Source organism: Anarhichas minor, unplaced genomic scaffold, assembly GCF_050575085.1.
Source record: "Anarhichas minor isolate MPS153535 unplaced genomic scaffold, ASM5057508v1 ptg000136l, whole genome shotgun sequence".
Taxonomy (NCBI): domain Eukaryota; kingdom Metazoa; phylum Chordata; class Actinopteri; order Perciformes; family Anarhichadidae; genus Anarhichas; species Anarhichas minor.
In genome coordinates, this window is record NW_027466582.1 from 1,705,750 (window position 1) to 1,731,500 (window position 25,751).

Here is a 25,751-nt window from a genome sequence, read left to right on the forward strand (position 1 = left end):
CGATTCAAGTTGGTTACATCACTAGTAAAGCTTCCTGTGTTTTCAAGTTCTTTCATAGAAATATACATCTAGAAAGATACAGCATCGCTCTTCTGCAGCATGCATCAAGGTTTAATGGCACGTAGATCTATCGCTGCACCAAAAATAAATAAATAAATATCAAATAAAAGAAACTTAGTGAATGAACAAGCTGTAAATACATGAATAAATAGAAGACTTTGTTCAGCAACAGTGGTGTGTGGTGCTTTTAAAACCCCATACAGTAGTAACATCCTGTTTAATCCTGGCTTTATGGGTTGCTTCAGTCTGGTAAATACCAACAGTAGTCCATGAGTAATACACAGCAGAAGCATTTACTGTCACTTTAATTGAAAATGTGTCACTGTGGTAGGAGTGCCGTTAAGGGAAGACAGTCTGGTATTTAGCACACTTACTGCCTCATTAGCCATCTGCTCTGGACTCTTCTCTGACTCAGTCAGATCCAAAGGTTACAGACGAAATAGCAGCCAAATTATCTGCTCTTATTATTTTTGACAGTTTGATCTTGAAGAAAGAGAGCTTCAGAGAAGAAGAATGGGATGTTTAGGGAAGTCTAGATGGGGGCTGGTTTGCACAAAAATTTGACTCTGGCTCGGATCTAACAGTCTAACTTCAGATGGACAGATGTGCAAATCTTTCTCGACAACCTGAAAGCTCTGCCACTCAATATAGTCACGACACATGACACTCCATGAAACTGATATTTCTCAGGAGTTGATAGAGAACAAAACGGAGAGTAAAATTTGACATTGTTTGTGTTGTCCAAAACCACATTAATGTTGCTCATATTCTGCTGGTTGTGTAAATAGCCAACTGTCAGCTAACACAATTGCTTGAACTTTATAGGGTGACGAAATATCCATGGTTTGTCTTTTTCAGCTTGCTATGAAACATCTGTAGTCCTCTAATTACTATTGCTCCACATTGTAATAAAACATTACAAAGAAATTTAACTAAAACTTCAAAGTTCAGTGTGGCAGAGAAACATTGCTACTACTAGGAACTTTCATTTTGTGTTGCTTTTGGAGCTTCCTGTGGACTAAAGTGGTAGTGTTTCTGAGCACCAGAGTCCCTTTAGAAAACCTCTCATTTTACTGCAGCAGGGTCCGACAGTCTGCCCCTCTCAGTCGTGGTTCTCCCGTGCCTCACTTCCCTCCAGCAGGTCCAGCAATACGTCCTGGGTCTCCAGCAGCGTGGTGTCGGTGTTAGCTTCCAGAGAGGAGAAGCTCTGCTCCTGGAGGAGGAGGAGGAGACGCTGCTGCTGCCGGGAGCTGAGCGCTCCTCCTCCCGCCGGAGCTCCGACTGCAGTTCGAAGGCGGAGGCCCCGTTGGACCCTGAGCTGAAGGAGTGCACCTATTGTTTCAAATGGCCGAACATGCACCAGAAGTGTAATGACGTGCTTCCAACTGCTTTGACGTCTCTACTCTGATGCTCTCACTGCTTAAAATGAGAAACTTGGCCAGCTGTAGGTCACATCAGCTGTCACTACTTCATGTAAATGATGTTCTCTCTGCAGGACGGCGTCTGTACTCAGCCAAATATGTTTATGAGGTGAAGAGAAGCTTCACTCTTTAACACCACTGTACACCAGTGAGTCGTCCACACTCCAACAGAGTGATACTTCTTCCATCTATGGATTGCATGATGCCAATTTCACATTATGAATAAGCTAAACTTTCATTTATATCATATCAATAATTTAAAAGATATGGTGTTAAGGGCTATCTGTAATGTACCAAAATGTTGCTTAAATAGCAACATTTTTCTACAAAACTGCTGGTTCTGTGTGTTGGCATTTCAAATTTGATGCAGTGCATCATGGGAGCATCAATTGACGCACAGAGTTTATCGCTCTCAGTGCGTTTGGGCTTTTAATGCTGAACACAAAAATGATATATTGAAATGAGCTGCAGACAAAGATTGACTACAAAAGCTTTAAAACATTGGTAGTTTCTCACCTGTTTTGGGGTTTGTCATATTAATAGCAAGCAGAGCTGCAGAGTCAACAGTGATATGTTGCCATCGTTTACGGTGGCTAACGTTTTTTGTCTGGTTTTTATTTCTGTACAAATGGAATTAAACAGCCCCACAATGTTGTTGGGAGTACGATTGAGGGCAGTGTGCGAAATACGAGGTGGTCCGAGACCCCTTGATTGACTCTTGAGAGCCCCTGAAAGCCTCAATTGCTAAATTTCAGAGGGGGGGGGGGGGGGGGGGGCTCTAAAATCATAAGACAAATTTTTGTCTCCTGTAATTGTCTCTTAAATGTCTTATAAAAGCTCACTAATGCCCAGCAGTTTTCATTATTCATTAAGCGAGCCTGTCTTCACGTCCGTTTGTGGACCTAAACGGACCCCCATTGGACAAATTTGATCTAGTGCCTTTCGTGAGAACCTGGAATAAAACAAGACGTCTCTCCTCTTCTCGGATACCAAGACGGCAACTAGAAGAAGCCGAGGTCAGAGTGTCGGGTTAGAGAGAGAGAGAGGCGAGCGTGCGTATTCTGTTGCAGGGCGTGGCTGTGGAGTTGTGTGAGTGGTTTTATTGTTAACGATATCAGCTGAATATATGTGTGCAAAGTGCATACAGCCTAGTTTCCGTGGCTTGCAACCATTAAATCTTGTATATTGTGTACGTATTTCGCACACTGGTTGAGGGTAAGAATGAGCTCGTGATATAATCATGTGAAGCAGGAGAAGCTGTTTAAGTGGTCCAGTCCAGCGATGACATGTGGGCCCGAGTTCTGAGATATTCACACCCAGAAGCCGCTGATTTACTTTTGCCATCCTGTCGAAACCCGTTGCTCCACTTGAACATGCAGAATAGAAACAGCTGTATCTCTCTCTTCAAAGGTAAACAAAAAGATTTCACAGTTTTCGTCCTTCACTGTTACAGTTTCGGCTCAAATGCACACGCTCAGCAGTACACACACCAGTAGACCAGGTTGAACAGGATGTAGGCGCCGGGGAAGATCATGCGAGAGGAGGTGTCGATGGCGTGGGTGTTCTGGATGATCCGGAAGCCGCGGATGCCCTTCTTCTTGGTCCCCGTGGGCTCTTTGTCCAGGGAGAGATGCACCACCATCCGCTCCTGTTTTTCCGACGAATCCTCGGCCGCAATGGAGCCCCGCGTGTACCCCGCCAGGCTGTTGGCGTCCGCCTCGCTGTACGTGCCATCCAGCATCATGGTCCTGGCGTGGGACATGCCGCAGGTGCAGGGGAGTGTCTGCGACTGAGCAAAAGAGAGCAAAAGGAATCAGGATTGAATAAGAAGTTGAAAGCACCGTTTGGGAGACATACGTCGTTTCTAAAAAATGGTACCTGTTGCCTGGCTTTTTCTCTGAGCTTGCGGTCTTTACCGTCCCTCACCGTCGTCAGGTAGTTGACGGCAGCGTACTCGAGCACGGAGAGGAAGACAAAGACGAAACTGACCCAGAGGTAAATGTCCACAGCTTTGATATAGGACACCCTGGGCATGGAGGCGTTGACTCCAGTGATGATGGTGGACATGGTGAGCACCGTGGTTATACCTGAAGCACAGAGAACAAACCACCTTGTGTGAAATATGAAGAGGCCATGTTTATCTCCGTCGGTCCAGAACAGACATCAACCTCTGGAACTTGGAGGGCAGAGACGAGAAACTGGGGAAACTGAAACTGTTAAAAACAAAAAAGAAAAGGAGAAGGTGGCCCCAGACAAAACAATGGGGATGATGTGACATGGTGCACAACAAGTCGGAAAAGAAACCAGTTGATAACAAACCGTTACGCTGTATTTTGCGCATACAAACACGCAGCAACATGTCCACAGATGGAATTTGGACAGCTTTGTTTTTTACGTCTAATGAGACACAAACAAGACAGAAGTGCTAATAAACAGTATAATATTACAAATTTCACTTCTGCAGTAATCTTGGATTTTTCTTTTGGTCGGGGTTGGTGAGGTTCTCCCGACTTCAGGGTTCCAGTGGAAATATCTAAGTCCATAAGCATACGTCTAGAGCGCCACAGACACATGAGAGAACATTCACTGACAATAATTGGAGACTTTCTTCAAGGCTGATGAGTTAAGGTCCACCTAATAAATTTGTCGCTATGTGCTTTAACAAAAAATAGACACTAAAAGGGGTTTTGAAAGTCCTTAAATCTAGCAAGAAAGTCATTAAGTTGCCAACATTGATGCTGTAACTCCCCTTAAAACCACAAATTGTCATATTACATTCCTGCTTGTGTACAGATTAAACAAGCAAGAGTCAATAGCCGTGTTGCAATTCAATTGTCAAGTGAATTTTGAAATGTCGCGCATAAAGAAATGCAAACTGGTTTGGAGTGAATAAACGTGGCTACGGCGTAGTTCCGTCAGCAGTCGGCGCTATAAGCTACACAAGTCTGTAGAGGGTCTCCAGAAATGTGTTCATTCATGTCCGCTGGTATTGTCCATGTTTCATACGAGTTAAATGTTTGCATTTTCAGAACGTATTTGGCAAAGGCATTTTGATAATATATGTGAACAGGCAGGATGGTCATCGTGTTACCTAATGAGACTCTGGCAGGGACGGCCCTGCGGTCGATCCAGAAGGACACCCAGGACAGCATGACCATCAGAGTGGCGGGGAAGTAGGTCTGCAGCAGGAAAAAGAAGATGTGACGCCGCAGAGTGAAGTTGATGTACAGACGGTTGTACCAGCCTGGAGACAGGGAAGAAGCAGAATAACGAGAAGGTTTGTTCTTTTATGTGTCAGAGGTAAAACAGAAATGATACCACAATAAACACGGAGCCAGGTGGAATGAACTGATCTGCAAAGGGGTGATAGAAATCTGGATGGGCCGATAAAACAAAAAACAAACATCTGAATAGTAAAGAGATAATTGCATCGGATAACAACATTTATGACAGCAGAGCAAAGTAAGGCAGCAAATAACAATGTGAGGGAAATATGAGGGAAATGTTGAAATAGCCCAAAAGGTGTTTTTTTCACATCAGTGTTCTAGTTTCTGAGTTTCTGATTCAAAAACATTTCTCAGAGGAACAGCTTTTCTCTGGATCCAGTGCTAATCTCACCGGGTTGAGTAAAACCTCATTGGGCAAAGCCAAACAATTATTTTCAGAGCTTTTACTGGAAGCTTCACTCAGTAGCAGCTTTCAGCTTTTATATATTTATTAATATAATTAATATATGTTACAATTTCATTCCTTTCGTAGCACTATTTTCTACCATGAAAACTGTAATGTTTAGAGAAACAATGTCCTTGAGTCAAAGGGCAGAAAAGGAGCAGATTGGAGATCCAACAAGGCAAAGAACTGTCCTTTAGAAACGTTTGCAACGTGATAGGAACATCAAACTGTGAGAAAAAACATTATACTATTATATAGAAATTAAATATTCTTGCACAGTGCAATGAAAAATAAGCACTCCCTGCAACTGACTGAGTGCAGAAGAGAGCAGGCGATATTAAAGAATGTAATGTTAATTTAAAGTCTTCCCTCATTGAGGTTCCACTCAGCCAACACAATTACTTCAGAATCTTTAATATCAGGGTCTGATCAACCCGTCAGCAGAGAGGTCCCACAGTGTTCTCCAACTTGGTTATACGTTGATTAAACATGAATTTGTTTGAGAATATGTACCATGTAAGCATAATTACAACTGAAATATTTATGGTATTAAAAGTAGATTTTGACATGTAGCCCCTCGACAACACAGGGCCTCGGGATTAGTCATTAAGGTGCTTCCCGTTTCGGTTCATAACAACAACAACTTAGTGAAAATACTAATTGCCACACTGAGCATGAAGTCTTTAGAGCTCCTATTGGAGCCATTTTTTACCATCGGGTATATCAGCCTTATAGAAAAAGTTCTATGTAAACTCGGCGTTGTTTTGCCCGTCTGTCTACCTGTGCTGCTGTAGAACGCCAGTCTGGAGGAAGTGTGGAACTTCTGGATGAGGAACTGAGACAGAGAAATCCTGTCGTCGGTGCTCAGGGACTCGTCGCCGCTTTTCCAATACAGCATCAGGTCTTCGTCTGTGTACGCGTCTGAAGGACAGAACGCGTGAACGCAAGAATAGAGTTCAGTATCAGCTGCAGTAGTAGGATGGATACAGGCTTAGGTATGTGAGGATTTCCTGTAACCAAAGGCATCAAAACAATAGACAATATTGTAAATTTTCACATCATTTATTTTAATCATGTCTTGTACCGATGCACTGTGTTTATTGTCATGTAACAATCACCAAGTCCTAATCCTTGTGTGTGAAAGTCATAGACTGTATAAAAGAACTGGGCTGGTTGACTGCGGTTTTGAAGCCTCTAGTTCGACATTTTGGCTGTCACCTTCTGGTTTTTTGCAACCACTGAACAGAAGTGACCATATTTGTACTGTGGAGGAGTGACGTAGAGACAACGTAGACAATAAAAATGTAGCCCCGCCCTAAAGCATCCCCTGCTTTATGGTCTGTTTGACTCTAAATGGACCATAATGTACTAAATGAACATCATGCTGTATTGAAGAAGACTTGAAACTAGAGATTGAGACCATAAACTCATGTTTACAATGTTTACTGAGGTAATAAATCAAGAGAGAAGTAGAGTCATTTTCTCATAGACTTCTATACAACCAGAGGAGTCGCCCCCTGGTGGACACTAGAGAGAATGCAGCTTTAAGACACTTACCGCCTGTTGCAAACATACTTGGCAATAAACCATTTCTGATTCTGATGAATACCCACTCATGTGAAAACACCTGTCACGTCTTACTGATAACTAACAGTTAATAGTAATAAAACAGTAATGAATAACATTTCACCTTTTGATTGGCAGGTCTCTAGCACAGCTGTATACGCCGTCTCTATATCTCTCCTCTGTAGTTCAAATATGGTCACTTCTGTTCATTGGTTGCAAAAAGCCAGGATTTTGCCGGCCAAAATGCCAAACTTAAGGCTTCAAAACTAAAGAAATCAGTTATGTCACGATGACTACATCCACTTCTTATATACTGTCTATGTTCTCAGCAATAGAGTGGAGTACTTACAGCTCTCCAGCTCCAGCGTGCACGTCTGCGAGTCCAAAGGGAAACGACTGAAATCCATGTTGCACGCAGCAGTAACTGTAACCCTGAGGGGGGGAGACAGCAGAGCGTAAACATCACCAGCTCTGTGCATGCTGCAACAAGGCCTGCCATGTCGCATTTGGTTGGTGGGAGAAAAAGCCCCGACATGGCAGATATCTGTGTGCGTGTCCTCACCTCAGGCTGTACAGGACGTGACCGTCGGGAAACACACGCAGCATGATGTTTTCAGTGGTGGTGTCATGGATGAAAGACCTCTTGGAGTGGACGAAGAACACGTCGGGCACCCAGATCTTCTTCACCAGGCGCCCGTCAAAGGTCATGCTCTTGTTGGTGGAGCTCGGGAAGGCCAGCCTTTCGTCCTTCCAGTAGTGCCTCAGATACAGGGTCATGGTGAAGTCCTGAGGGGGCGGGCGGGTGGGGGGGAGGGGTGACAGATACAGAAAACAGCCTCTGGGTTTATTGAATTCCATGGGATTACAGAGCTGCGACCCGTTGCTGCTGCATTATATGGACTAAAAATACATGGTCAAGAGAGGTGCTGAACATATGTTAACTAACCTCAATCCACAGCTTCCATTGGTCCTAGATTACCTTTGTCTTCTGGCCTCCAACCTCTGTTGCTATGCAGGCACTCCTGCACTACTCCCCCCCCCCCACCTCCCCCCGGCTGCACAGATCATCCTCTATCCCACTCTCCTCATGGCATTACATAAAACCAGATCAGTTTGGAATAATGGCAGCAGCAACACATTGCACTCTTGGCACCCACCATAAAAGTACCTCTGATGTTGCGTAAGACGACGAGTTCAGGGGCATGTCTGAATCTGTCCAGCGAGTAACAACTGTGATGTGTAGTAAGTTTACTGATGAGAGATGGTTTCAAGTGCTGTGATCTTAACGTATCCTTGAATATTTATATAACTGCAAGCACATTAGCTGTTTAAAACTAGGACAAATTGATTTTGAGGGTCCTGGAAGGTGAATCTTGTTAAGTGAGACAAAAGTTACACATTCTGTCTGGAACATATGAGACCTCAGGCTAATCCAACATCGGGAGGTTGACCTGGCTACATCGTTCATGCGGGATCAGCAGGACTCCGGTGGGTCGAGAGGAGGTAGACTCTGCATTTACATCAATGATGCTTGGTGCTCAAACACAGTCAAAGTTGATGGACAATGTTAAGATTCCAACCATATTATCTGCTCAGAGAATTGTTTTTGTAGCTGCTGTTTGAATTCAATAAATGCACTACTTCTGTGTGGGCTACAACTGCATGTTTTTGTGAAACCTCCTGCTGCATAATCCCTGAAATACTTGAACAGTTGAATTCATTAGCAACAAAATGCACCTTTGCTCAAGTCACTGCACTCTCTACATCGTCCAGTGTAGAACGTGCGGAAGGCGTTCCCAAATGTACGGTAAATATATGGAGAAGTTAATCATTTTAGTGCAGCGCTACCGTAACTTGAAGTTTCGCAGATTGATACGAATGAGTTCGTTTGACTATTTCCACCACTGCAACGCCTCTACCCTTTTCTCCTGTTTTGGTAATGTTAGCTAGCTTGTTACAATGGCCAGCTGTTTGAGGAAACGACTGAGCCTTGTGAGGTTTTATGAAATGTTTTAGATATGAAGCAATGGGCTTGGAGCTGAGAGCCACAGACAGAGTAGGGAGGTCAGACAGTATTGACAAACAGACACATCGTTGGTTTAGGTCTTTTCATGAGAAATGATATATTAGGTGATATATTTTTTTTAAATCTCGTCTCTGCTGAACACGTTAAACCTCTAAATGAAACAGCAAAAGATGGTTTCCTGTGTAACCGCATCCTGCAGCTTTGTGATATGACGTAATGTCATTAAGAGCAGCCGTCGTCCGGAATCATTCATACCCCCCCTCCCCCTCCCCCTCTGCTCCAAAACAATTAAATACACACTGGGATCTAAATTAAATGTAATCCTTGGTCGTCCTTGCAAACCGGAGCTTACACAACATCAGGACGGCGGTTTTGGATCCAATTTTTGGTTCCAGAACAGAAGGTTGATTTAATTACATTACTCTGCAAAATAAACAATTCCTACCATTGAGCTTTCATAATCTGATTCTGATAATCCAACTGAAAACAACAGCTAAATGACTATAACTAAAAGGTTACATTCATCAGTTCAAAGCGCAGAAAGCCGAACACAGATATCCGATAAAGGACAACGGATTACTGTGAACTGTTTTCAGGCTCTGATCTTATGAGTCCAATCAAAAAAAATTGGATTGAGAAGACACGTGTCCCCATAGTCTTAGTCATTGTTGTGCTCATGTGTTCATCCTCATGCTGTTAATGAGGGTTCCTGCCTCATTAGCTGCTTCTCCCCCATGTGTTGAAGCAGTATGAGCTCATTTGTCAAAGTCAGCAACTTCCACGGCTGTCATAGATTTTTTTGGGGGTATACATTTGCCACCAGTAACAATCCACTGGAATAGTAGCGCTAATGATTATATTATGTGTCTATTCTCCCATAATCTCATTGCTTTGAGTTTGTTGTTGGTCTTTGCTTTAAAGAGAATAATCCAAGTAATCCTTCACTTTTACGCCCAAACTGAATCTATTCTAAAAACAACTAACTATTATTTTCATTATTTACTCGATTACTCGAGTTATTTTGTCTATAAAATGTCTGATAATCAGATTTTCCCAAAGCCCAAAAAGATGTCCTCAAATGTCTCATTTGTCCACAACTCAAATATATTCAGTTTACTGTCACGAAGGAGTAAAGAAACCTGAAAATATTCACATTTAAAAAGCTGAAATCTGAGAAACAAATGTTTCTTTACCGATTAATCGATTATCAAAATAGTTGATGATTAATTTAACAGTTCGATTAATCAATTAATTGTTGCAGCTCTAATAGCAATAGATATTATTATATAATAGTTATTTTCAGTACATTGAAATAAATGTGGTAACTAGAACCATATAGAGTTCCTTGGCTTGTCCCCATAGGAGAACCCTTTTAGGTTTCTGTTCCACCTGGAACCATTTCAGGGGGTGGTGCCTAGAATCCAACACGAAGGATTATACCTAAAACTATCTGTTCCACCCAGAACCTCCTATGAGAGGTTTTTACAGACAACCCTTCTATGGTGTAATGGATCCTTTCTAGAACCTTTCCACCGTCGAAGGGTGCTAACAAGAAGATCTTTGACCAAGATCCTGTTATATCGAAGGCTTTTATCTAGAATCCATCCAGGGGGTTCTACCGAGAACCATTTTATATTCCAAAGCTTTCATCTAGAATCCACCCAGGGTTCCTCGTGAGGCTCCAAGGTGCTCAACCCACAACAATCCTGGTTCATAATCACTGGGAGGATCTTTAAAATCTTTCAAAAATCCTTGAAGAACTCTTTCTTCCAAAAAAGGGTTCTTTGGATGAAAGGGGTTCTTAATCGAACACTTCTCAAGAACTTGTTTGGAAACCTTATTTCTAAGAGTACATCTGCAGCAGATAGTTATTTTTGCTGTCAGATTACAGCACCTACATTATTTGTAATCCATTTCCCCCCTCAAACCCACTGTGTGTAGTGTACCGTATGTCTTTTACACATTTAAGCCACTTACCATGTCTACCTCCGATATGCTGTCCAAGCTCTCCACCTGAACATCCACTCCAACGGGGACAGCTGGACCTGCAGATACATATCAAACAGATGCACATAGATTAGAATATTTCAGGCCCCTCGTCTACCTCAGTTTGTTTTGAAGTTACATCTTTAACTTATCAGAACCAGGTAGATCTGAAGAGAAATATAGCTCCTGGGTTATGTCGTTAAATAGCACTGGGAACCGGCTAAAGGCACTTGCTTTCGATGGAACGAAACAGGGTGAAACAACAAATGATTGGTTGACGCTGTCATTGGAGTGCCGAAAAACAATTGCACTCGGCCTCAGCTGGAGCATATCAACAGAGGGGTTTGGGATGTACAGTTATATGGAAGAGTATCCTTATCACATATTCCCCCGACCCTTGTGTCATGATTGTATTAAAGGCACATTGACGGCTGTAGTATTAATCTGAGCAGCAGCGAGGGTGCCAGCGTTACCCAACTGGTGGCCCAGCAAAGCTGCTACCTGGAAGAGGGGACGTCAACTCGTGCCCAGTTCCAGCTGTCAGCAGAGTGTCCTCCCTACTCGTGCTCACACCATATGTTGCATATCACGAGCCAGATTCAAGCAAGGCTTTGAGCTCCTGTTGATGTGTTGCCTCAGTGGACGTAACACCAGACACCTGCTGAGAAAAAAAAAAAGCCTGGAACAGCAATGCTTCCAGCCCTCCCTGCAGCTGGATCACAGGAGGCCACAGCTGGAAACCAATCGGAGTCCGTAAGGACACAAAAAAGCTCTGCCCTAAATTAGAGGGTTTGTTTTCTGTGCAACAATGTTCAAAATGTTGGCTTCAGATCGAGGCTGAAAAACGGAGGGGTGTGTGTGTGTGTTCACACGGGACAATCAGACACACATGAAATGTCCTGCGTGTGGTTTTGCCAGAAGATTTCCATTTGCTATTTTCAGCTGACAGCATCAGCGAATTATTCCACGTCACCGATCATCAGATGAGACCCACGAATGCGTCACAGAGATGCTCCGCTTCATAATTCCTGCTGGCCCTCGTAGCCCTCGGTAGCACTTCCGTGTGGCCTGTTTTCAAATGGGGCATGAAGGGAGAGTGTTGCCAGCCAGTGTTTTCCCCCACAAAGCATGAACACCACAACACCGAGCATCAACATCACAGAGGAGCAACCACGATAAGTCAAAGTTAAAATGCTAAAAGCAGCCTGTTTATGGGCGCATGCAGCGTGCAGAAGAGCCGTACTGATAGTTTCACGGTTCTGCTTTCCTGAGAGCCCGGCTAAACCCCAACGGCGTCATTTAACACCACGTCGTTCTATTTATAATGGGATTATCGTCAAGGCGAAAACAAAAGCACACAAATTATATGCATTTACAACGGAACCTAAACTTTATTAGCTACACGTGGGGGATTTATCCAGCTACTGCATTTTTCATCAGGCTAATTATTTGAGTCACTGTGTGTTTAGACTTTTGTTCATCCCTGTGGGTGAAATTTGTCTAATTAAGAAAGTTATACTTGTAGGCTACATAATGAACATTAATTTGAGAAAATACAGGATTTCAGTGTTAGGGAGGGACTATTATTTTGATGTGTACCAGCAGATCTTCAGGCATATTAAAGACATATTAAATTAGGCTATAGAGGAATATTTCCCTTGTGAAGGCAGTTTTTCATCCTGTTTTTCTACTTTCTACTAAACTAATGAAACTTTCTGAGCCGGCATATAGCAAAATAAAAATAAAGAAATAAAAGGGCCAGTTCCCCCAAGCAGGGCCGGATTCATCCATTAGGCGCCTGAGGAGAAAATGAGCTGTGGGCCCCCCGATGGCCTCGTTCCTTCAAGTGCTCATTATGTACCGTGCACACCAGAAGACACTTGGCAGCTTTGTCATAATTTTCCTATAATACATCATATATTACCCCAGATAGTACTGCTTCGCTGGAAGTTTGAAGTGTGTGAAATCAATTTGTGGTAATTTGATCAACAATTTATACAGAATATCTCATGTAGGGTCCATCGGCTAGACAGAGCCTGAAGGCCCTTTTCATTTCTATTAAGACTCTGATTTAGTGGCACATACAGTACTCTCTAACAAATTAGTCAAATCACTACAAACCAACTTGCCCGTGAGGTCCAGGGTTTCAGAGCAGCCATGCAGGATACTGTAGTTTTGGTTTTGTGTGTCCAGGTTTGAAGATATCCATCTTTGAGACTTCTGCTACCACAGTTTGCATCTGGTCGGGAACCTTTATTGCCTAATTTCCTGTCATGTCTACATTGTCCACTATCTAATAAAAGCATCAAATACCCTATTTGAAAAACTGCTGCAGCCTTTAAAGAAATAGTTCAGGATTCAGTGTGTTTCGGTTTGTGATATTACAAGATCAATATCAATATTTAGGGCTCAGACATCTCTGAGACAATTCCTCTCTACAGCTGAACACATACAACCCATAAAACTACCTGAATGGATAGATTCCACTACAGGAAGTGAGAAAATGGCTGCGCGTGTAATTCAATTTATATAATATAATATTAATTTATTTATATAATAGTCACGTGAGTCATTAGTCAGTCATGTCAGGTTTATAGTTAGGGCTGGCTCAGGTTTATAGTTAGGGCTGGCTCAGGTTTATAGTTAGGGCTGGCTCAGGTTTATATTTAGGGCTGGCTCAGGTTTTTGTAACCTTTTTATTTGGAAGAGAAAGAATTTGTTATTTCCCCTCTTTTCCTTTGAGGTTTACCGGATATATAAACCCGTCAATCATCCTCATCACACACAACACAGCTGATCCTGAAACATAAATTAATCTTATAAAAGCTTTGACAGAAAGGAAAATATCTCCAATCACAGCTACACTTTATGTCATCTGTTGAATAACGCAGGCTGAATTGTCCTCATGTAATTTCAACACGTGTGTCCAGAATAGAGGGAGAAAAAACAACTTATCCATTCCCATTAATGATGCTGGACTGCTCCTCTTTTCATGGATTAGCAGCTGTAAATCCACTGTTGGTTTACCCTGGCTGGATTAGACAGCATTAGACACTATATGCTGCAGCGGCTAGAAAGAAATTCAAGTGAAAGGATGCGTTTGGTGTGGGGTCCTTCAGAATCCCGTGGGGGAGAAATGAGGGGAAAACACGCTGCTTCTTTAATGCAAATGTGACTAACGCGTGACGGATCCATCCACCTCATCAGATGTTTTCCTTTAAAACCCGAGGCAGACGGGAAAGGAGGAGCTCCATAAATAGATGTAAACAAGAAATCACAACTGGATGCGATGACAAATATTCCTCGCTTCAGCTTCCGCAGTCAGAACCCGTCCAATTGGATCACTTCAGGTGCTTTTAAGGCGAATGACAGACACCTTATCAAGACTTGCCGCTCCACCTGCACACCATTGATAACATGAACATCACCGACAGTCTCTCTCGCAGGCATTGTGGAAGAATCTTAGCCAAGCAATTAACATTTCTCTATTTAATATCTTCACAACAAAGCGGTTTATTGTGCACTTTTTGGAAAATGAACTGACACTGACACCCCCGTTGGCACGCAGCGGCGTTGCTCTCCATAACCGGAAGGCGCCACCGTGTAAGAGGCTTTCATGAGTAACACTGCAGTCGCTCCTTCTGAAGCCAGATGGGAACCACATGGCAGTCTCACTGGGCGCTCACACCAGTCAGCTTGTGATGATGTTTGAATAAAACAATCCCATTATTCTTCTTCTTCTGCTGCAGAAGAAGCTGCCTGCGTCGGCAAACAAAAGCTTTCAGACGCCGGGCAAAAAAAAAAAACCAAAGTGTTCCCCGCTCCCATCTGTGGCCGCGACTGGAGTCCCAGAGGAGCATGAAATTCACTGTGGGACGTTTCATTTAGCTCGCCACCTCCTCCTGTGCTGAAACATGCTAAATACCAGAGAATAGGCCGCTTTGGTTCAACAAATAAGCTTCTTATTTTTAATTGCCTCCCCCAAATCCCAGCAGCAGTGTCGTTTTCCTGACATTCAAGGTGTACAGAGCGAGAACACACACAGAGCCAACGTCGACTTTTGGCGTATGACTGAGTTACAGTTACTCCGTTACAGGTACTCAAGTAACTCTTTTGAGTAAATTGTACTTGTCACAGTAGTTCTAATGTAACAAACGTGCTTTACTCTTACTTGAGTAAATACAGAGAAAAATCATTACTTTTCCTCCATTAGTTCTATCCATTGCACTTGTAACTTCCATACAATCGGACTTCTTTTTGCAGCCAAAGGAGTCGCCCCCTGATGGCCATTAGAGGGAATGCAAGACACTTCTGGATTGGCCTTGTCAGAACCGGAGGTTGCCGCCTGGGTACTACTATACTCGTCCTGTCTCTGTTAAAAAGGTTCCTGCGGATCCTTTAAGTGTGTTTAAAACAATTCCACTTTATTATTTCATAAGTTATTCGTTACTCAAGTGATTTTTTCAGTAAATACAATTTCTCAAGTAGCTATTTTGATGCCTAATTTTACTTCCACTTGAGTATTTGTTTTTTTGCAAAGTAACTTTAGCGATTAGAAGTCCTCCTCTTTAGCCGCTACTGGCTGCTTATTGATCTGAATTGTTTAGATGTGATGTTACTAATACTTTCCTGTGAAGTGTATTTTGAAAAGACCGTATTCATGTAACAAGTGGCAATTGATACGTGTTGCTGAGGAAAATGCACAAAAAATAAGGGAGTAACGTATTATTGTATGAGGATACGTTGACCAAAACACCACCTAGTCCTTGGAGGCATACAACACTTAAACAAATCAAAAACATGGCTCGTACAGTAACAGTACTTTTACTTGAGTACATTTAAGTGGAAGATACAAACAACCAGAGGTGACAATTAACGGCCTCAGAGGGAAGAGCTTTCTCTAGACGATGACATCTGCTCAGCTCCGTGTCAGAATGTATTTACTGTGCAGTAGATCCGGCTTTCTTTGTTTCCTCTATCTTGGGGCCATGTTGGGCTCCACATGTCGTTTATTTCAGTGCTCTTTCGGTTTGTGAGCTGAACGGAAGAGATGAAGTAGGGAAAAAATAAACCTGCTCTCTCCCAACTCAGCACGGCATCAACATTCACTTCATACCACAGACTGTTTATAAGAAGTGGACGTAGTCGTAGTGACGTCACTCATTAGTTTGTGGACTGACGTAATGAAGCCTCGAGTTCGGCGATTTTGCCGTCACCATCTTGGATTACGACCAACGCCATCTTGTTTTTTGTAACCAGTGAACAGAACTGACCACATTTGGACTGTGGATGAGTGATGTAGAGATGTCGTATATGTCTCCCTGTCAATCACAGTTGCCCCGCCCTAAAGCATCCCCTGCTTTATGGTCTGTTTGACTCTAAATGGACCATAATGTACTAAATGAACATCATGCTGTACTGAAGAAGACTTGAAACTAGAGATTGAGACCATAAACTCATGTTTACAATGTTTACTGAGGTAATAAATCAAGAGAGAAGTAGAGTCATTTTCTCATAGACTTCTATACAACCAGAGGAGTCGCCCCCTGGTGGTCATTAGAGAGAATGCAGCTTTTAAGACACTTCCGCATCGGCTTCACTCGGCAGAACCCGAGGTTACCGCCTGCTTCACACTCAGCTTCAACAACATGGTGAACCCTACTCTCCTGTTGTTCTTCTTTAAAGAAACAGCAAATAATTGTCACGTTGCCGCCGACATGATCGCAGCGGCAAAGTCCCCTAAAGCTCACAGAGCTCACCTGCGAAGGCGGGCCTCATGGTGAAGTCGTGCTCGTCTATGCGCAGAAGGTGGCTGGTCTTCACCTTTCGGGATTTGGTTCCATCCGAGGCCTTCTTGGACAGAGGGCTGAGAGGAGAGAGGAGCCATTAGAGTTTCATCACTGTCGTTTTTTTACAGTAAGGAAGTGGTGCATTTGTCGGGGGACTACTTTCAGCGGCGGATTAATCCACTTTTGGCGCTCTAGTGAGGACGGTGTGTGTGTGGGATTGAGTTAAAATAAACTTTGTGTGTTTGTGAAATTAAGGAACATGTCACCCAGTGCAACAGTGAGCCTCATTGATGTGTTTTTAATGGGGATCTTTGGCAAAGAGGACGATATCAGCCTTTGTGAGTAAGATGCATTTATTGTGGTTTCTGGTGTACACATAGGATTTGATGACAGTAAAAAACACTCATCAGACTTATGAAGTTCCTAAACTGCAAATGTGAAGCCCTCTGATATTTTGTCTTTACAGAATTGTATTAAAAATACAATCTTGATGTTTTGAACTGTTTGTTGTTTTGTACTTGAACAGGGTACCAGGGTTGAATGAGATTTTTTTGTCATGTACATTTTTATGTTTGAAGCAAAGCTTATTTTAAAACCAATTGGTTTTGCAATAAAAAAATAAGCTTTGAAATAAAGAAAAATAAGAGGTGAAACTAGAACTGACTATGTAGTAGTGCTGAAAAAACAGAAAGATGACCAGCAACAACTGTGACTTCTTAGATTAATACTTTAAGGTTGTATAGCCTATACGATATTCAGAGCATTAATACAGCAGTAAAAAACTATATTCCTCATCTTCTTAGTATCATGTTATGATCATTGATTAAATAAATAGAGAAAATAAATAGATATGCTTTGAATGCCGTAAGAAACATTTAATCATTTTCCAAGCAAAAATACCAACATTTTTGGGTGTTTTAGCTTCTCAAAAATGAACATTTGCAATTTTTTCTAAGTCTTCTCTGATAGTAAATTAAATATCTTTGGGTTTTGTTGGTTGGACACAAACAACTTAAAGACAAAAGACCGACAATGTAGACAAAACGATGACAGGAGAAAATAATAGGAAGATTAAATCATTAATTGGAAATTTGAAGCCCTAATATGCGGGGGAAGACATTAAATCCATGTTTTGTACAATAAATTCATGCACATTACATGAGGACAAAGCTACAGCTGCTGCTGAGGGATGTTTAATCCTGCTGACAGCAGTGTGACAGTCAGGGAAGAATACCACTCTCAGCCTCCCCGTTTGGAGACTCTCGTTACCCTCAAGCCAATCCCAATAAAGATAATGCAGAAAATACGGCAGGTGTTTTCTACTCACAGTTTGGTTCCCATAAATAAATGTGAAGGGTCCTTTCAGCCACAACGTGACTTTAGATTGAAAGGAAAAAAAGGTTTTGGCCATGTGCAGAATGCATGCTAATGTTGGAAATCAGCAAACTGTTCGCTGTCAAACTCATAGAAGTGTTAATTAATTGGTCTGTTGCGCAGAGTTGCGCGTAAATGTGCTGCTGATAAAAGTGATGATCATCGCTCTCCTGCAGGACATTTGTCCCTATGATGATCTCCGAAAGGTCAGAGTTCAATCAACATCAACTAAAAAGCATCGTTATCGGTACTTACTTGCCGGGCTTGTGAGTCTCCGCCGGCGCAGACCACCGCTTTCTCCTACTTTTGTGTCTCCGGCACTCCCCGAGCAGGATCAGACACAGCAGCACGAGCAGGAACCTCGCGTAACCGGGCATGGTGAGTTCAAAAGTCCCGCAGCGAGTCGGTGAGCGCCTTTGGTTCGCGTGCAGGACGCACTGTGCACGGTACCATCTTCATATGTCGGAGGCAAAAAGAGGGAGGAAGAGTGTGAGGGAGACTGTGAGGGAACAAGTGCGCCGGGTGATTTGCGAGAGAGAGAGAGAGAGAGAGAGAGAGAGAGAGAGAGAGAGAGACGGGATGGTGGAGTCTGATAAGCGCGCTGATTGGTCTTCAGCCTCCAGAGCGGCGGCTGTTTTGTTTTTTCCGGCTCAGGCGCGCGCGCAGCATCAGCACCACAGGCAGCGCGATGCAAAAGAGAAAACATGTCCCGTCCCCCCCCTGATGAGTCGTTAGAGGCAGAGACACTGCTGAGACAAGGCAGAACATGAAGTCTCAAATTCCTGCTGCAGCTTCTTTTTTGGGGATTTTCACAGACCATCATATTATAAAACGTATCACTTGATCTGATATTATTGATAAAGAAACTGCATGAACATGTAAACTGATTAAATCTGGAACAGTCTGGAGTCTGGAACATTTGATCCTTTATTTTATTTGTTTGCAGTGGAGGACAGCATGACCTAAAGACTTCATCTCAAGCTGTAAAACGTGTCAACGTCCACATCTGTGTCGCTCCAGGTTTAATTTCACCACAACCGCCCAGAGTCTGGAGAGAGAAGTTTTCAGAAGATGTGAAACAGCTTTAGAAAATCTCGCATTCTGCTGCAGCAAACTGCATAATATTTTGGGTTCCCAGTTATGGCTGCATGCTCGAGGATCTCTTGTGGTTGCGGTGACTCACGCTTTCTTAAAACACCTTTAACTACCTGTTTTATTCAGCCATTCATTGCCTGCTGACTCCTCACTTACTACCCTTACCGACACCTGGTGTGTTTGGCTAACGGTACCACCAGTTCAGACACTGCTGCATACCTAACAGCTCACTTTTATTGTTTAAGACGTTGTGTTCGGCTCACAGCTAACGGATTTTTTGCAAGATCATATATGACATCTTTTATACGATGACTTCAAGTTGATTGCATGCATACACTGCTGCTTGTTTTTTGAGTTTGAAATACATGTGTATAGACGAGGGGTTAGCCACTTGTGGTCGCATTGATTCAATCACACATCGCAGCAGTGGTCGTTGGTCGTTGTAGACTCACCTGGAGGACATCTGCACTCTACTGAGGGCACCTTTTATACGGGTTGCCTACTAAAATTGCCAAATCCACTTTCCTCTGTGGACTGGAGAACAGCAGCTGCCGTCTGCACCATTTCACTACAGGTCCTTGATGATTATTTTTAAAAAGATGTTGATCTGATTGTTTTTTTTCTTGACATCAAACAGTCAAGCATTACAGTGTCGGCCCCGTGTCCTTACTTAAGCGCTCAACTTCAGTCCTTGTGGATGCTGAGGAACATTCTGTCCCGTCACTTCCAAGTGTTTTTGATCTCAAGAGATTAAAAAGTATTATCCCGTCAAAACCATGTTGTATAAACGACTCTGCCCAGCCGGATGAATGCTGAGTACTCAACGACTGACAAGTCTCCGCAGCGAGAACAAATTCCCTTCTCTTTAAAGACGTTGAAATATAGGATTGAATGTTTTCGGGCCTGACTAACAAACCGTGTGAGAGATAGATACGCGAGATATAACACAGAAGACATTCTGCCTTTAGCTAATCTTCCACATGTAGGAAACATGCTACAAAGAAAAGGTTTGAGTCAAGTTGATCAAGATGCAGTGGCGGCTGGCCAATAGAGGGCCATGGGGCCTGGCCCCACCTTGAGCCACACAAAGAAAAAAAAAATATATATATATATTATAATAATCATAAATTATACAAATTGTCAATATTTGTGTTTTTGAACTATGGAATGTACCCAGTCATATGTGTAAAATATATCCGCGCAAAATATATGCTTTTCCTGCTCGTCCTCTCCGCGCTGTGTGCACGACACGTCTCAGAACGCGCAGCTGGGGGGGCCAAATCGTTTTGGCCCAAAAGAGGCGGGTCTATGAAGCAGTTTAGCCAATTGCTGATTAAAGATATAAATGAGTGACATACAATTTAGCCAATCAGCATCCTCAAATAGATTCAGTGTGGGGCCAAAAAGATTTTGCCCCCCTCGCTGCGCGTTCTCGTCAGGAGAAGTCTCTACAGGCGAGCGCGAGCACTACTCCTCCAAGGCCCAATCCCAATGTCCCCCCTTACGGACTCACGGACTTTGAGGCGCGCTCCCGCGAAGTCCGTGAGGGTTTAGGGATGTCCCACTGTCAAATCGTCAAGTGTTTGAGGGCTCTCAGGCAGACATTTTGAGCCCTTTATGAACCCTTTCCGTAAGTCAGCATGGTATGCTGACTTAGCCTAAGGGAATTACCCACAAATCATTGCAATGTGACGTCAAACACGGAGTAACCAGTGGGCGCATGGAGACGTAAAAAAAAAGGTAAACAAAGAGGACAGCTCACATGTGTTCAGCCTGGAGTATTACATTTACTCAGAAATATTAAGGGTTAAAGATGGAACAAAAAATAAACATGAAATCAGAAGATATTTATTTATTTAGTCATCAAATATTTGATTTTGTCATTGAAGCTGTTTTGACAAAAACGAGTAAATATATTATATGAAGTTACCTCATCTTGTGAGGAAAGAGCCTGAAGACGTTCAACTCAGGGAGTACAAAGTATAAAATAAATACACACAATCATACATCATATTTATTGTCATTTTCATGGTAACGTGATATGTTGCAGCAAAGTGCTGTCCAATTCCTATTTACACCATCTCAAGCCCTCACAGTCTCTCACACTCAACCACTTACCAGGTGACGTCAGTAAGTCCTTGAGGGTTCAGGGTTTGAGGGTTTAGGGGGGACATTGGGATTTGGCCCAAGTCTCGTTTGAGAGGAGAACTTTGGCGGAGATCCTGCAGGCCAAAGAGCTGATATCAGATCAGCCTGACCCCACAATCAGACAGCAGACTAGCGGGAAAGGGAAGCAGTACATGCGAAGCTTCTCTACTGTCTCTACTATCTAGTAACGCACAGTATGCTCACACCTTACTTAGATCTTTTGTCAGTCACTTTGGTGAGCTATATGGCAAAGATCTAATTGTTTATAATATCCACGGTTTGGTCCATCTGGCAGATGAAGTACAACGACATGGTTGCCTTGACTCATTTTCTGCATTTCCATATGAAAGTTACCTGCACAAGCTGAAAAAGCTTGTCAGAAAACCAGAATTTCCCCTTGCACAAATTATCCGTCGATTGTCAGAGAAGAGAATTACTGACGCTCCTTTAAATGGTACCCGTTTTAAAAAGTAACACTTTGTTGGACCAATTGTAGGTGGACTGTCAGTGAAATCACAGTATGGTGAGATGGCCTGTGACAAGTGGACTGTTAAAGTTTCAACCGGGGATAATGTTTTTGTCATTGGAAACGACATTTGTTACATACATAACATTGTAGAATGTCGTGATTGAGTGTATGTGGTATACAAAGAGTGTTCAGAGAAGTCTTTGTTCTTCACTTACCCATTCAACTCTGACTATTTGAATATTCATAAAATTTCACAAACATCAGATCCACTTAAGTGTGTTAAAATTTCAGAGCTTTTTCAAAAATGTGCAGTTTTGCCTCATAGGGATGGTTTTGTGGCTATACCCCTATTTCATACATTATAGTTATGTAATCTGCATTTACAAAAAACTCCAACTTGTGATCTTTGATGTGTACATTTTAAAAATAATTTTTACTCTATTTCAGGAAAATCAAGTTCTTAATTAAATGCACTAACACACTAAAGCTAATGTACACTGGCACACCCATCTTGGCTCTTTCAGCTAAAACTAATAGAAGTGTCCAGGTGGTATACAGTTCACCCACTGCAACGAGGCTTATTCCCTGGGAGAATGATGGTAGTGGGGTTAGGGTTAGGTATTTATGGTTGTATTAGTTGTAGCTCTTGTGTTCACCACCACCACCACTGGGTCGGTATTTGGGAGTTTGGCGATCACCGCACCACAAGGGGGCTCTACTTTTGGATCCTTACAAACAGACAAAGAACTAGTGATGTGTCGGTCGCGAACGAAACGGCTCTGAGAGCCGGCTCTTTGACGTGAACGACGGGAGCCGGCTCCTGATTGGGAGCCGCTTTGTTTTTGTTTTTTTGTTTCTCTCTCTCTCTCTCTCTCTCTCTCTCTCAAGCCGCATTTGATTGGTCAATATGTGTGGTGTCGTCTCTGTGCCTGCGCTGAGCAGAGGGGGGAGGGGCGGGAGTTACACACACAGCACAGCACACAGCAAGCACACGAACAGGAGGGAGGGAGAAGAGTCACGAGAAAGAGCGCAACGGACTGGAAAGGTAAAAAAAAAAAGTTGAGAAAATGAGTGTCAACAGGAAACGCAGCAAAATCTGGACACATTTCAATTACATTGACCAAACTAAGGCAGAATGTAGAGTCTGCAAGACTAAAATCTCATATCGAGCTGGCTCCACAAACAACCTGCACAGGCACATGAGAACTGTTCGTCCATCAGTGCAATTGGAAGAAAAAAGACAAGCAAGTGACTTCAGTCCCCTCAGAGAGAATCTTCTCCAAAACAGGGCAGATAATTACGGAGAGAAGAAACAGGATCAGCCCCTCAAAGCTGAGGCACTTGGTCTTTCTCAATGTAAATCTTCACTGAAGGACAAAACTCTGGATGCTGATTTTTTTCTTTTTGTTTTACACATTTTAATTTATATTTTGTTGTGTGATTCTGTAAGCTTCTGTATGTTGTTTCACTTTAAATTTGTTAAGTATTAAAAAGCTAAAAGTTTAAAATAGTTAAAAGTTAGTTAAGTTCATTTGTAAATAGTTAAACGTTTGTTTTTGCACTTTCTAATTTATTTTTTTTATCACTCTGTAGAGTGTATAAATAAAAGTGTATTTATAAAATAAACATTTGATATAGTGCATGTTTTTGTTACATTAGTAATTCATATTGCGCATCATTTTACATTATTGTTGGTAATAAATTAATTTAAGCACCAAATAATCTGAAGAGCCATTTGGTTCTCTAAAAAGAGCCGGAATTCCCATCACTACAAAGAACCAGCTGCTCCCACGTTTACCTTCGGGAAGCCAGAGGAAAAGAATGAAGCCGCCGCTTCCTCGGCTCCGTCTTCCTTCCTCTTCGGTGCCGCTGGTAAAGATGCAGACGTTGCACCAGCAGCACCAGCAGCAGCAGCAGCCACCTCCGGAGGCTTTTCCTTCAGCAAGCCCGGTGCTCCAACAGAACAACCTCCACCTCCTCTTGTAGTTTCACTCCTCCGGCCTCCTCTCAGGAGAAAAGTGAGGGTGCTGCATCATCAAATGACGCCACATCCACAACCACCACCACCACCACTGGGTCGGTATTTGGGAGTTTGGCGATCACCGCACCACAAGGGGGCTCTACTTTTGGATCCTTACAAACAGACAAAGAACCAGCTGCTCCCACGTTTACCTTCGGGAAGCCAGAGGAAAAGAATGAAGCCGCCGCCTCCTCGGCTCCGTCTTCCTTCCTCTTCGGTGCCGCTGGTAAAGATGCAGACGTTGCACCAGCAGCAGCAGCAGCCACCTCCGGAGGCTTTTCCTTCAGCAAGCCCAGTGCTCCAACAGAACAACCTCCACCTCCTCTCGTAGTTTCACTCCTCCGGCCTCCTCTCAGGAGAAAAGTGAGGGTGCTGCATCATCAAATGACGCCACATCCACAACCACCACCACCACTGGGTCGGCCAACCCCACCTGCCCCGTGGCTGTTGGACTCGGTGCGTAATGACAGACGGAGCCTAAGAGAGGCTGAGCGTAAATGGAGAAAAGGCAAACTCCCGGGGGACCTTCTTAACTTCCAAGCTCTTCTTTCCACTTTTTCCATCACTCTATCTACTGCTAAAGCTGCTTTCTTTCGCTCCAAAATCCTAACCTCTGCTTCCAATCCTAAAAAACTCTTCGAAACTTTCTCTTCACTCCTCCAACCCCCACCCCCTCCTCCTACTTCCTCCCTTCTCCCTGACGATTTCACCAACTTCTTTGACAAGAAGGTAAACGATATCAGATCCTCCTTCTCTCAGCCCCCCTGTCCACTCTCTCCCTGTCCACCCTCTCCCTCTCTACCATCTCCAGCTCTTCCCCCACAGCTCTCCCTCCCCTCTCCATGCCCCATCTTACCCTATCTTGCTCCCCTCTCCCCTAACGAGGTCCTCAACCTTGTTACATCCAACCGCCCCACCACGTGCTCCCTTGACCCGATCCCCTCCCCTCTTCTTCAGTCTATTGCGACTGAACTCCTTCCTTTTCTCACCCACCTCATGAACACATCTCTTGTTTCAGGATACTTTCCCACGGCTTTCAAGACTGCTAGAGTCACCCCCCTTCTGAAGAAACCATCACTTGACCCCTCTGATGTCAAGAACTTCAGACCGGTGTCTCTTCTACCCTTTCTTTCCAAAACACTTGAACGTGCGGTCGGTATTTGGGAGTTTGGCGATCACCGCACCACAAGGGGGCTCTACTTTTGGATCCTTACAAACAGACAAGAACAGATAAGAAATCAGGAAGGGGGCAAACACTTTTTCACACAACTGTATATCAAGTCAAATGTACATTATTGAGCATTAGTACTGCCTCATGATTATTGGTTCACTTCTGTTCAGCGTTTTTCGTCTCACTGTTAGGCAACGTCGTGCACCGAAAGAGGGCCGGTTGAGGTCGAGGGTCAGATTCTCTCGGCCTGTCCTGTCCACCAACAAAACCCTGCTGAGGAGCAGACCACAGCTTCAAAGCAACAAGTTGCCAAAGCTCAGCGAGGAAATCCTCTGTACTGTGGCTGAAGATGTTTCTCCGGTAATGACTGTCCCCAGTGAGCACTAACCCGGATTTATGTGTGCTGTCAACAAGAAGCTCCCAGGACATCGTAATGAGAGCAGAGCATATTATGTCTGTATGTTCACGTAAAATACAACTCTGTGTTTACTGCTGGAACACGCATGCGCACGGACTCGGTGCATTTTTCCAAGTTAGAGAAGGCTGGAGTGTCTCTCCAGCCGTGCTGTCTAAACGATTTGAGCTAGCTAGCTAGCGCTTACTGAGTTGATGAGCGAAGTGAACGAGCTGACGGAATAAACAAGGCTTCACGCTAACGACATACTCCCCAGTGAGCACTAACCCGGATTTCAACGTTGATTTCTGGTTGAAAAAGCGTTGATTTGGGGTCTGAACGTCTTAGACGTATTTTAACCGTCTTTTGAACCGTCTAAATTACGGTTACAATATCAACGTCTCACAAAACACCAATTTGTTTTAAAATATTGATGGTTTGTTAAGTTGTAGGTTGAAAGAGACGAGATTTTGGTTACTTTAAACGTATTTCTCCAAAATCATATTACGCTGGCCGGTGATATGTGGTCTACACGAAGACGTTATTTCAACGCATTTAAT

At 43.2% G+C, this 25,751-nt stretch overlaps 1 protein-coding gene across 1 annotated transcript; it reads right to left on the reverse strand.

The window, feature by feature from the left end:
- Positions 1 to 2,955: 2,955 nt before the first annotated feature.
- Positions 2,956 to 18,271, reverse strand: LOC142942026 (gamma-aminobutyric acid receptor subunit rho-2-like). Its single transcript, XM_076084183.1, has 9 exons — positions 18,150 to 18,271; positions 16,491 to 16,597; positions 10,723 to 10,790; positions 7,282 to 7,505; positions 7,069 to 7,151; positions 5,934 to 6,074; positions 4,573 to 4,725; positions 3,360 to 3,568; positions 2,956 to 3,264 (listed from the first exon to the last, which is right to left on the reverse strand). Exons 1-9 carry the CDS (start codon positions 18,269 to 18,271, stop codon positions 2,956 to 2,958), a joined length of 1,416 nt encoding a protein of 471 aa, XP_075940298.1.
- Between the last annotated feature and the right edge of the window lie 7,480 nt (positions 18,272 to 25,751).

Coding starts and splice junctions, on each gene's coding strand:
- LOC142942026 (XM_076084183.1), bottom strand. CDS start 18,271: ATGCCCGGTTACGCGAGGTTCCTGCTCGTGCTGCTGTGTCTGATCCTG. Junction 7,152..7,281: donor CACGTCCTGTACAGCCTGAG/GTGAGGACACGC, acceptor TCCCCCCCTCAG/GGTTACAGTTACTGCTGCGT. Junction 4,726..5,933: donor GGCGTTCTACAGCAGCACAG/GTAGACAGACGG, acceptor CCCTGTCTCCAG/GCTGGTACAACCGTCTGTAC.